This window comes from Glycine soja, chromosome 10 (genome assembly GCF_004193775.1).
Source record: "Glycine soja cultivar W05 chromosome 10, ASM419377v2, whole genome shotgun sequence".
NCBI classification, from domain to species: domain Eukaryota; kingdom Viridiplantae; phylum Streptophyta; class Magnoliopsida; order Fabales; family Fabaceae; genus Glycine; species Glycine soja.
Genome location: NC_041011.1, coordinates 51,721,731 through 51,735,223, shown reverse-complemented (window position 1 = coordinate 51,735,223; position 13,493 = coordinate 51,721,731). Strand labels below are relative to the sequence as shown.

General features: G+C 33.1%; 1 protein-coding gene and 1 pseudogene across 1 annotated transcript; both read left to right on the top strand.

The window, feature by feature from the left end:
• Positions 1-1,344: 1,344 nt before the first annotated feature.
• LOC114372669 (soyasapogenol B glucuronide galactosyltransferase-like) lies at positions 1,345-3,123 on the top strand. The gene has a single exon (XM_028330352.1). It carries the CDS (start codon positions 1,391-1,393, stop codon positions 2,906-2,908), a length of 1,518 nt encoding a protein of 505 aa, XP_028186153.1. The 5' UTR covers positions 1,345-1,390; the 3' UTR covers positions 2,909-3,123.
• Positions 3,124-5,518: 2,395 nt separating this feature from the next.
• Positions 5,519-7,086, top strand: LOC114371867 (annotated as a pseudogene).
• Positions 7,087-13,493: the final 6,407 nt, after the last annotated feature.

Here is a 13,493-nt window from a genome sequence, read left to right as displayed (position 1 = left end):
TCAATTTAGCATGCTGTAATAAATTTAGTCAAATTACAAAAAAAAAATATATTTTGGTTTCTCCATTTTTTATGAGTAAAAAAATAAGATAGACTAGGATCGAAAACGAGGTGAGGACGCGAAAACTTGATCTCCAAGCGGGGACAAAAATAAGTCTAATTTTTAGGTCCCCACCAAGATTGCAGGCGGGGACGGGGAGGCTAAACCTATCCTTGACCCCAATTGCCATGTCTATTTAAAAGTCATGATTAATAATAATTTTAATTAAGGTTATGTTCAGAAAAATATTTTAATTAGTTTTAAATTTTTTCTTAGTTGATAAATTTATTTCACTTATTTGCAAACAAATATTGTTTAGTAGTTTTTTATTTTTAAAAATGTTAACTTCTAACTTTTTATATTTTCTCACTTTTATCTTTAATATATTTATTAATTTTTCTTGTTATATTTTATAAATAAATCATAATTTTATTATATTTATGTCATTTTACACTTTTCAGTTACTTCAATATTTAATTTGATCAAATATTTATAATTTAAGAAAGTTAATTTTTTAATTATCAGTTATGAGTTGAATTTTCAACTTTAGTAAAATTTGCTTAATATAACTTAGTTAATAATATAAAATTATTTAAGGTGGTTATTAAACTAAGTGTTTATTATCTAAACCTGGATATATATCATTATTAAAAAAAACACGATAACGAGTAGGCGGCATAGACGAATGCTACTTACCAGGAACCAACAACAAGTCAACAACTACACCAATTTTCTTAATTAGTATCTTGTATGCTTAAACAATGCTTAATTTTCAAGTATAATAAAGTGGTGGAGCTTAAACGGCCATGGATCCTTTGTCTTACTACCTTTGCCTTATATGTGACCCCACCGAGGCCGGTATCGTGAAAAAAAAAAACAATCCTTTTATTTCAATCATTTATATTTTTATATGCTGAATTTAAATAATTTTTTATATTTCATAAAAAATGATCATTTTTCATGAAAATAATCATTTTTTAATTGTTTTATCCAGACTCAAATATTATTATCTGCTGTAGAGATACTTGTAGTTTCATAAAAAAAAAACAGATATTCTCTATGAAAGAATTTTTTTTCTTTAAAATTAAAATTAAATGAATATTAATCAATAAAGGAACATTAATTTCCTAAAATAACAATCATGAAACTATACGAAAGAAAATGACTAATTTAACTAATGTAGATATGACGTACCGTTGAAAACAAAATCTATGGTTGTCCGCATGTTAATAAATTATTCATAGGTGTGTCACACGTGCTAGTCTCGCATGTTAATAAACTATTCATAGGTGTGTCATACGTGCCTAATAAAATACGAGTAAAGTTTGATCGGCAAAGAATAATTATCTCCATGGATCCTAGATTATCATTGATGGAGTCATCCTCTGATGAAATGGTGCTAAAGGGTATTTTTCTGCCCTTTATATCACCGAGTCATCTGGTGCCCGTCGTAGACATAGCGAGGATCTTCGCCATGGAAGGTGTGGATGTGACCATAATCACCACACCAGCAAACGCCGCCGTTTTCCAAAGCTCCATCGACCGTGATTGTATCCGCGGTCGCTCCATTCGAACCCATGTTGTCAAGTTCCCTCAAGTCCCTGGCTTGCCACAAGGATTGGAGTCCTTCAACGCTTCCACTCCCGCAGACATGGTCACCAAAATCGGCCACGCGCTCTCCATTCTCGAAGGTCCATTCCGTCAACTCTTCCGCGATATCAAACCCGACTTCATAGTCTCCGACATGTTCTACCCTTGGTCCGTCGATGCCGCAGATGAATTGGGAATTCCGAGGCTCATTTATGTCGGCGGAACTTACTTTGCTCATTGTGCTATGGACTCTCTCGAACGGTTTGAACCTCACACCAAGGTAGGTTCTGATGATGAGAGCTTTTTGATTCCTGGGTTGCCCCACGAGTTTGAGATGACACGTTCGCAGATACCCGATCGGTTCAAAGCGCCGGACAACTTGACTTATTTAATGAAGACGATTAAAGAGTCGGAGAAGAGGAGCTATGGATCAGTGTTTAAAAGCTTTTATGCGTTTGAGGGAGCCTACGAGGACCATTACAGGAAAATCATGGGGACCAAGAGTTGGAACTTGGGACCCATTTCGTCGTGGGTGAATCAAGATGCTTCGGATAAGGCTTCAAGGGGATCACGTGACAACAAAGCTAAAGAAGAACAAGTAGAAGAAGGAAAAGATGGTTCTTGGCTTGCATGGCTTGATTCTAAGAAAGAGGGCTCTGTTCTCTATGTGTGTTTTGGGAGCATGAACAACTTCCCTACCACCCAGCTTGTGGAAATAGCTCATGCCCTTGAAGATTCTGGTCATGATTTCATCTGGGTGGTTGGGAAAACTGATGAAGGTGAAACTAAAGGTTTTGTGGATGAATTTGAGAAGAGGGTGCAAGCAAGCAACAAAGGGTATCTAATATGCGGTTGGGCACCACAACTTCTCATACTGGAGCACCCTTCCATTGGAGCTGTGGTGACTCATTGTGGGATGAACACCGTTATTGAAAGCGTGGATGCAGGCTTGCCATTGGTGACTTGGCCACTTTTTGCAGAGCAGTTTTTCAATGAAAGGTTGCTGGTGGATGTGCTGAAAATCGGAGTGGCAATTGGAGCCAAAAAATGGAACAATTGGAATGACTTTGGGGATGAGATAGTGAAGAGGGAGGACATAGGAAAGGCAATTGCTTTGTTGATGGGCGGTGGAGAAGAGTCTGAAGAAATGAGGAAGAGAGTGAAAGCGCTAAGTGATGCTGCAAAGAAAGCAATTCAGGTTGGTGGGTCTTCTCACAACAGTTTGAAAGATCTAATTGAGGAGCTCAAGTCACTCAAACTTCAAAAGCTCAGCGCCTAACTGGGTGGAGACGGTGGCTTAGGAGATCAGATATGAATAAAGATACTTATGAAACTTCAAGTATTTCCTTTGGTGTATGAGTGTATGACAGTATGAGTGAAAAGTAACATTTTAATTTCCAGACTCAGTTATTACTTATTATTAGTATATATGTCAGCATGATCTTCTGCGCAGGTGGCAATAAGAAGAAAGGCTAGCTTGCATGTTGGAAGAAATTCCCGCATATTCCTTTGATGCACTCATTTTTATATTGTTAATCACAAATTATTATTTGTAAATAATTGACGCAATGGCTGCCAAAATCCTCTTTGCTAAAAAAAACACGGAAATCATGCTTAGATAATTGTTTAGAGCTGGGCACGAAACTTTGCGTACACATTTATCTTGTACTTAGAGCTGGACATGCGAAGCTTACAAATCACAATGTCTGCAACCAGTGAAACCAATCTCGCCAAAGCTCACACATTTTAAAAGGACTCAGTTTTAACAATTGCGCACCGTACCACCGTACCCCACATAGCATACAGTTTAGTGACCAACCCACATTAGACAAAAATAATTCAAAAAAATAAAAAAATTAAATTTTAAATTTTAAAATATAAAATATAAAATTTAATTCATTTTAAAAACTAATTATGAAATATCTAATAAAAAAATTTATTTTTCCAAAATGATAATATTATTTATATCTTAAGCTACTTAAAAAGTATTTTTTACATCATGTTTACTTAATCTATAATTCTATACCAAATCAAAATATTATATCTTCATTCATTAATCATTGAATCATATATAAAATACTTAAATTCTATATTTTTTTAATTTTATTTTTACTAAATTTATATCCCTTATTTATTAGTATTTTATATTTTTATATTAAATTATTAAAAACCGGCAGGACCTGCAAAGCCCATTGATAAAACTCACTTAATCCACGGGTTAAATAGATTGGACTAAAAAGTCCACAATTTAAACGGGCTTTAAAAACATAACCCATATACCGTGGGGGTTGCGCGTTTCGCAGGTGGCTTACATGCCCAAACCCATTTGCCCACCTCTCCTCGTACTAATAAGCATATTTCTACTTGGATACCCATTATTATTATTATCTTAACAACCAAATAGTTAGCACAGTAAGCATGATCTCATATATAAGCATTTAGATCTGTCAGAGAAGTAAACAAATTTGAAATCATAAATTAATTGCACAATAAGAGAATTTTAATTGTCTGGATAGAAGTAGTTTATAAAACATAACGTAGCCCCCTCCTGTTTCCAGTACAAAAACAACATATGCAAAAACATATATATCAGCAACAGACAACTAAGGCTTATGATAACAATATGCTGTAAGACTAAAATGGTTTGATTAAGATGGAATGATAATAGTGAAAATTTCTCAATGGGTAGAGGATGAGCTAAAAAATAACAGAGAAAAAGAAATCAGCAAGTTAAAGCTCAAACCATCCTGGAAACAAAGATGCTTCTTTGAGACGAGCTTAAGCTTGGAGTATCAGGTAATTAACAGCTGGATTACCACTGAAGGAAAGAATGTCGCAAAATCTATATTTGATTTCATATTTCATTATAATAAAAGCACATCAGTGACAGAAAGAGCTTCTGGCTCTGCATTATGCTATTTTTTTTTAGGAGGGAGGGAAGAACACTTTTAAAAGTAAAATATGTATGGAAATTTTTAATAATCCTTTAGCATATTACATGAGTAAACTTAACATCACATTAATATAAAATCTTAAAGTTGAGATTTATAAGTCTTTCTTTCACTTATATGATATTTAACCTTCCTATTTTTATTTAATATTGATATTCCAACAAAACTCATACAAAAGAATCATAAAAAAACAAAAGGCAAGCATGCCTGTGCAGTCCTTATCAGTAACAGTGCAAATATGGTTGTTCGAAGCATCTGAAAAGTGGATAAGGCACCTTAACAATGCAAAATGTGAAAGGAAAATGACTGCATAAGAATTTCCATGTACAGATGTACCTTCTCACTGGCAAAACCATATTGAGCAAAGGGTGAATTTGCAAAAAGAGCTGTTGCTATATGTCATAAAGATAACACTGATTACATCACACAGCAAAGCAAGGCTAGCACAAAATTTCCTGATCATGCCAGCTTCACTCTTCAGAACCATTGGCATTATAGGTATATCATTGATTCCCCGCTTTGGGTGGAAACCAATCCTAAAAACATAAGATGTGCATTTTGCAAGAAAAGAGCCAACTCAGACCCCTCCTAAGCAAGAAACAAGAAAGAGTGGGTTAAGAGAAGAAATAGTGTCACAGATAAAGTTTTGAGACATACAGCAAGAAAATCAGTGTCATTCCAGATAGCTCTCTCTAACAACCTTTTCAATCATCCTTGATTCAAGGCACCAAAATAAATAAATAAACTATTTTTTTCATTCATTATCTCAAGAAATTTATAAAGAAGGTGTAAAATGCAGCTGTTGATTATTGGCACACCCTGTTGATTTCATTTTATTTGTCTCTAATTTTAATATTTAACCATTATGTTAATTTGCAGCTCTTCACTAATCAGACTTAATAAAATGGTATATCTCCATTTACTTCGTAGATGGACAGGATCTCTGCACAACTTTATTACAACGTCCATCCAACTAGTGCATGTGGCTGATGAATGTTGTTCGCTAATTTTAAATTCAAAATAGAAAATAAACTCTTTGATGGAATTCCTGGGCGGTTGCTGTGTATTAAAAGCCTACGTTAATTCATTTTGTTTAGTTTACCTAGAAAACCATTTTCCAATTTAAAAATCCATCCACGTTGCGCTAGAAAAACAAAAGCTGAAATGCTGAAGGCTATTTTTGTTCCCTTCATATCAACAAGTCACCTAATTCCAGTAGTAGATATGGCCAGGCTCTTGGCCATGCAATGCATGGCGTGGATGTGACTGTAATGACCACACCAGCAATCGCTGCCATTTTCCAAACCTCCATCGACCGCGATTCTACTCGCGGTGGCCGTGCCATTTGAACCCACCTTGTCGAGTTTCCACAACTACCTGGTTTGCCAGAAGGACTGGAGACCATCAACGCAGACACTCCTCAACACGTGCGGACCAAACTCATGGAGGATTTGTCCATTCTCAAATGCTAATTCCAACAACTCTTCTACGACATGCAACCTGATTTCATAGTCACAGACATGTTCTACCCTTGGTTTGCTGATGCTGCCGCTGATAGTGAGAGTTCTGTGCTTCCTGGGTTGCCCCACAGGTTCTCGGTTACCGGATTGGCTTAGAGCACCAAATGGATACACTCGTTTAAAGAAGATGATGCAAGAATCAGAGAAAAAGAGCTACGGATCACTGTTCAAAAGCTTTTATGAGTTTGAGGGTGCCTACGAGGAGCATATTACAAGACGGTCATGGGAACCAAGAGTTGGAGCATAGGTGAACCAAGATGATTCGGATAAGGTCATAAGGCTGGTAGTGGACATGCAAATGAAGAAGAAGAAGAAGGGTTACTTAGATGGCTTGATTCGAAGAAAGAGGAATCTGTTCTCTACGTGAGTTTTGGGAGCATGAACAAGTTCCCTTCCACACAGCTTGTTGAAATAGCTCACGCACTTGAAGATTCAGGCCATGATTTTGATTTCATCTGGGTGGTTAGGAAAACTGATTAAGGTGAATGAAGCTAAGGGTTTTGTGGAGGAATTTGAGAAGAGGGTACAAGCAAGCAACAAAGGGTACATAATATGGGGTTGGGCAGCACAACTTCTTATACTGGAGCTGTGGTGACTCACTGTTTGAAAGTGCCATCGCAGGTTTGCCAATGGTGACTTGGCCTATTTTTGCAGAGCAGTTTTTCAATGAGAAGTTTCTGGTAGATGTGCTTAGAATTGGAGTTTCAGTTGGAGCAAAAGAATGGAAAAGCTTGAATGAATTTGGGAGTGAGGTAGTGAAGAGGGAGGACATAGGAAAAACTATTGCTTTGTTGATGGGTGGAGGGGAAGAGTCTGTAGAAATGAGGAGAGTCAAAGCGCTCAGTGATACTGCAAAAAAAGCAATTCAGGTTGGTGGATCTTCTCACAACAATTTGAAAGATCAAATTGAGGAACTAAAGTCATTGAAACTTCAAAAGGTTAAACACAAAATGGAGGTAATGGAAAAGGGAGACCGTAACGCCTAGAGGCGCTCTCTTGCCTTGTGTCTTGGACTGTCATGAGTTATGGAATTGTAACACTAAAGTTTTCTGAGAATGGTAACAACTTAATTTTTAATTATCTTTTTAGTAAATTAGTTAAATTTTATTAAAAATTAAAGAATAAAAAAATCATTAAATATATATGATATAAAATCATTAAAATTTTATTATTTTTAATAAATTTTAACTAATAAAAAAGAATGTGTTTATATAAGTGTGTAAAAAATATATTCTTAATATTTTTTCTGTGTTTTTGTTATGTAATATGTACGGGCTAGAATGATTAGTTAACAAGAATAAGAAATAAAACTTGGTGGTATGTTTTAATTTTCACTAATTATATGTTTAATCCTATTTTTTTACTAATTTTTAATTAATGATTATTATTCTACTTTATCCTCTAAATTGCATCCACTCATTTTAGAGGAGTCAAATCCCACCTTGTGTTGTTCGTAATTTTGTCTAAATTAAAATGTACAAAATTAAACGTTGCACTTATGAATTAAGACGCTGAAGATTTTGCAAGAAATATGCAGTTCAATGTCTTTGATTTGCACCTATAACGATGATGATTTTTATTAATTAGATAAAATTAATATGGGATATGCTAACTAATATATATATATATATATTTATTTATATATTACTTTTTATTTAGCAGAACTCATGCGAGATTCACTAACTAATGGACTAATTTGTTTAAATTTATTTGTTAAAAATAATATTTTTTTGATAAATTATTTTCTGTTTTTTAGTGTATCTGTCTAAATTGTTGTCTTAAAATTTTTTTTATAAGAAAATTCTATCTGTTTATTAGTATTTTTTAAAAAACATTTATTTTGAAATTAATTATTTTAAATTTAAATAAACTGACTCAATAAAATAAAATGAATAAAAGTATGGAATATATCTTGGGAGAAGTTGTAGTGCCGTCCAAACAAAAACAACAATACTTTGTTGGGCTTTAGAAGTCAACATGTTATTATGAGCCCTTTTTAGGTAAGGGGTTGCTATTCTCTCCCCTGAAATGCTATTTTGTTGCTATTCTTACCCATACTACAACAAAAATACATTTACGATGCATATTTTGTATAACAGAAATGTATTTCTGTTGAAAGGACATTTTGGAAGGAAAAAGTCTAAAGCACATGGGGGCGAAAATAACAAAGAGGAGAGTGAGAATAACACCTCCTTTTAGGCACACTTGCTTGGTCCCTTTTAGAAAGCAAGATTGCTTTTGTGGGTACAAAGTTCACCGTGTATAAAAAAACAATGAATTAAATTTTTTTTATTCAAATTATATTAAATGAATTAAAATAATTTATTTTATTCTTTAAAAAAATATTATGAAATCTATTAATAAGATATCATTCATTTTCCATGAAAGTGAGTGCATTTATCAGGCTATTAATAATATAACTCATATCCAATGAGAGTGAATAGGCATTTTGGCCATTTTGGTTCCTATCCTCCCTTATGCAAATAAATCTTTGGTATTGAAATCTAATTTCTCCTCTTAATCATATGTCTGACAAGTCTTTGCAACCATGTGGCAAGTCAACTCAAGAATAAAATAAAGTAAAAGATGGGAAAAAACGCCTGCCAGTAAAACGTGAAGTAAGTAACAGAAAAAGGAAAAGAAAAGGGAGGGACCTGTAGCACCAACAGCGGATACGAGTGGATACCAACAGCGGATACGAGTTTTTCTTTTAATGTTTCAAGACTGGATTTTGTTGACAGTAATATGATTTGATGTAGAAGACGAGGACGAGGCTATGGTGTGCAGCCAGTTGGGTACTATGACTATGGTGAATATGATGCTCCACCTTCCCCACGTTGTAAGCATGCAAGTCCACAAATTTAGATTTCATGATGATGAAGATAGATTATTATTGCTTAAATTACAGCTCTTGTATTATCAGATAAGTAGTACGAGTTATTGGAAGCAGCATATTGAATGAATTTGTGGTTTTAAGTCTTATATTTTGCTGTGCTGCATTACGTGGTGCTTCCTATTAAATCAGGCTACAGAAGAAACAGGACAAAATTACTTCATTTGAATTCATAGACTGTTTGTGTCTCTTCTGAAACAGCTTGTTGCCTTCTCGTACTTGAAATGTGTACGTGACACTAAAAATATCAATAATTCACCTCATTAATGATGTTATTTTCAAATTAACATTTATGTAAATATAGAAACTATTTTTTTTTTACATTCCAATAGAATAAAAACTAATTTACAAAATGATTACAAAGACATATCTATTCAATCCATATCCAATGGTTGAAAAAGTTATTCCTTAAATTATGAGTAGTATTAATATATCTGACCACTACTTAAATCAATTAATTTCACTATATTTTTTTGTCTTAAAAAATTAGGTTTTTCTTTGGGTAAAAAAAATTTAAGTATTTTTTTTATATATAGGAAAAAAGATAGTATTTATGATTAGTTAGATTAATTCTCTCATTTATACTTTTTTCTATTTCTCACTCTACAGATAATGGTTAAAGATATATAGTAAGGAAATATTTAATGCCTAATTAGTATTATAAAATGACAATCAAACTGGAATGAAAAGAAATACCAAAAACGTCAAACAAAATGGGACCAAAGTAAAAAAAGTTAAAATATTATATGGATTCAATATAATTTTGTTGTTGGTTTGGTTTTGAAGGATTTTGTCATGTCTCGAACCTACCTGAGACCATGAACATGGTATTGCAATAAGCAAACCATTAGCCAAGTTGAAGACAGACATATGGATTCAATATAATGTAAACCATTCCACGTTATAGTTTTTGATTGGAAGGTTAAATTTGAAAGAATGAAGTTGTATATTAAAAAAAACCTCTCCCATCGCATCGATCCCTTGCCCCTTTTTTGCCCTGCTGACCAAATCCCTTATCTCCCACTGGGAACCCCTAAACCCTAACCTCATCTATAGCCCCCTATTCCCCATTGCTCAAACCAAGGCCTAATCGAGCATGGCATGCATACCTTTGGATTTGAAGATGTATAGTTTGCACAAGAGCTTTTTCATGTTCTTTTTCTCAATTACAGGATTTTCGCTATGGTGTTTGTGATCTAGTCAGTTATGGGTGATTATGGTGGTTAAATTTATCGATGTGGTGAGAAAAAATGATTGGTGATGATTTGGTAAATAAATTATTTTTAAAGATTTTTTATTTTTATCATTCTCATTTTACCCTTCATAGATCAATATATAAAAAAACATTGTGCATGGAATAGGCTACTTGAATTTGGTATGTCAAAATTAATTTAACACTTTCTTTTGGTGAATTTCGTGTAAATGTTTAGGTGAGATGGGTTTTAAAGACTTGTTAAAGTAAAGATGATAGACAACCTCGAAATTTAAAGAGTGCTTATAAATGTATCTGCATATTATTAATCAATAAAAATTTTATATTGACAACAAATTTTGAAATCACATTCTTATGAAATAAATTTATTGAACCAACCTTTTTTTGGTATATTATATTTAAATTATGTTCAATCTAGCATTTTAATTAGAGACTTGATGGGTTAGGTTGGATTGGGTAAAAAATATGACCTAAGAAAAATTAGATCAATCTAGTCCAGTACAATGAGCTAGGTTGGACTCAAGAATATAGGCATGAAATCAATTAAGCCTATTTTGGTCCACTATTTTTTTTTTTAAAATATTCTTTTAAATTTATATAACTATAAAAAAAAGAAGTCAAATGGACCTATTTGGGCTGGCCAGTAGACTACAAAATTAAAATTACAGCCCATGTATAAAAAAAAATCAAGCCAGGTCAGACCACCTTTTAATGCTTGGCCTGGTGTGAGACGGTTGATTTTGTCAGCTCTAAATTTTATTTGAAACTCACAAGTTTCACTCCAATTTCATATTATTTATTTACAATTCCCATAATTTATATGTCCGTAAATGTGGGTTTCGACCAAGAAACCCATTAAGTCTATATAAGCCCAACCTATTACCCGAGAACTCATGGATTGGGTCCATTTGTATTTATTGTTAGTTTTTTGAGTTTATATATAATAATAGATAATAGATAGATTGGGTCCTCTAGAATCCCCAAAGAAACTAACGAAGTGCATTAATATATGCTAGATCTTTAGCTCCTACAATTACAAAACAGTAGTATTTGACCTTTTTCAATACATAGCCATGTACGTGAGGAATGCGTTTGGATTGTAGTTAGTAAGAGGACAGGAGAGAAACTCATGAAAAAAGACAAGGCTAGTTTTGTGAGAAGAAAATGCCGCCGCAGTTGAAAATAATCATATTGAAGCGTGCGTGTCCTTCTGATGAAGGAGACCTTCGTCTTCGTGTAGCAGCATGAACTATGAGTTGTCAATAAAAAGTCTAAAAGAGTCTCACCATAGTCCTTGTCTCCAAATGCTAGCTTTTTGATTGAAATATACGGGTTTCAATTCACATACTTGCAAATGTTGTGTCAATTAAACTATATATGTGTGCAATGTGTTTGTACTTGCCGTTTAATAGCATCTCTATTTATGTTGTGTCTTTCTTCAATGTTTTTGTAACTGTTAGTTTTACTTCTGATACTAATATGTTGCTGACCGAGGAGTAGATAATAAACGTTTGTTGTTTGAATATGAATATATTTTTAAACTAAGAGATATTTTAAAATAATGTGGACGTGATTTGTTTTTAAAAACTAGCATTAGTTATTTTGATTGACAGTTTTTGTATCATGCGCTTGAATATTTTAAAGACTAAGCAGAGAGAAGTACTGTTATGGATGCAGGCTCTTATCCTTTTATATTACACACCATAATTCCCTTAGTTTTTTTCATTTGGTTTCTTGTACTTTGGATCTTTGTCTAAAAGAATGGCAACAAAATAGAAGCCAACAAAGAAAACGATGATTGGGACTTCATTACATATAATTTTGTTTATTTTATTTGTTTTGGGGTGGGGTCCCTTCACATTGATCAACCTAAAAATAAATTAACACAGCTTGATTGATTTTAATTAAGATTAATAGCCACATCAGCAACACCATAACTTCACCAACTTCTATATGGATTATAAATCTAGAAATTAGGTGTATGAACCGGAGCTTTGTCGGCCTGTATATATGCTTGTCACTGGTTTGACTACTTAAGGAATAAAATCTTCTTTTTTTTTTTTAAAAAAAAAAAGTGTAAGGTCGAAGAGAGTTTTACTCTCCGATGTTTATGTTGTGTATATTAAGGAAATGAGGTGAGATTAAGCATTCGAATTTAAGTAACTTTAGCACTATTGTTTGTCAATTTGTTTGAACGTAAAACTTTCTTGAGTTTCTATTAATTATTTCTGTAATTTTTTTCCAAAAAAATAAAAAGCACATGAACAGTACTGTTTAGAATACTACTGTAAGAGATTTTTATTTTTTTTAAAATAATATTAGATGAGTAAACTCATTTAATCTGTAAATTTTGGGGGATAGATTCGGCTAGATATTTCATATCCAGTATCTAACAATAATCTTATTCCAATTAAAAAAATAAAAATCTATTATATATACTATTATACGGTATTTAAATCAAAAGACTAGGCGGCTACAGTATGAAGTAGTTAGACGACATGCTTAAAGTTGTAGTAGTCCCGGTATAAACTTGACCCTTGTATGACGCACAAATATTGACTTTATGATCTCTAGTAAATATCAATGTCAAAAGTCTTAAATCTTTCTGGTTAAGCTGTCATTATTTGAAAGAATGATAACTTCCTTTGTAATTATTGATTGTCTCTTCTTATTCTAATTAAGTAGGATTATAATAGATAATATTTTTTTTAAAATATCACAAATATTGACTTTAACATGAGATATCCTGAAATAACCCACATCAATTAATCTACGTGGTTAAGCTCAATTATTTGCTGTTTAATAAAATAATAATAGGATTTTAAGAAAAGGCAGCAATTAAAGCAAAGAAATGGAATAAAAACTGCCTTGAACAAAATGATTATAAAAAATAAACTTGATAATAATATTATTAACTATCCCTGTCAAGACCTCATAATTCCCGAAAAGCACACATTTCACTTTATTCTATTCTATTCCATGGTAATATCTCAGAAAAAAGGTGACAGTGATTTTGTTTCCACAGGAATCCACGGTCTAGAATTCAGCTGTCTCTTGGTTTCACTCTGATTTATCTAAAAAAATTCCTTTGTGATTTGTTTATCTATAGTGGTTGGATTAGGTCCATTCTTGGGTCTTCTGATTGTGATTTTCCCCACTTTAAATGAAATGACGAAACTACCCCTGTTTCATAGTGAGTGATGTGACTTTTGGGGAAGGACCAGCCAGCCACTGCATGCAAGATGCAATGCAACAACAGAAGGGAAGGAAGAAGGACCTCACTCCTC

Bases quoted from the DNA above. Each gene is read 5' to 3' on its own strand.
- LOC114372669 (XM_028330352.1), top strand. From the start codon at position 1,391: ATGGATCCTAGATTATCATTGATGGAGTCATCCTCTGATGAAATGGTG.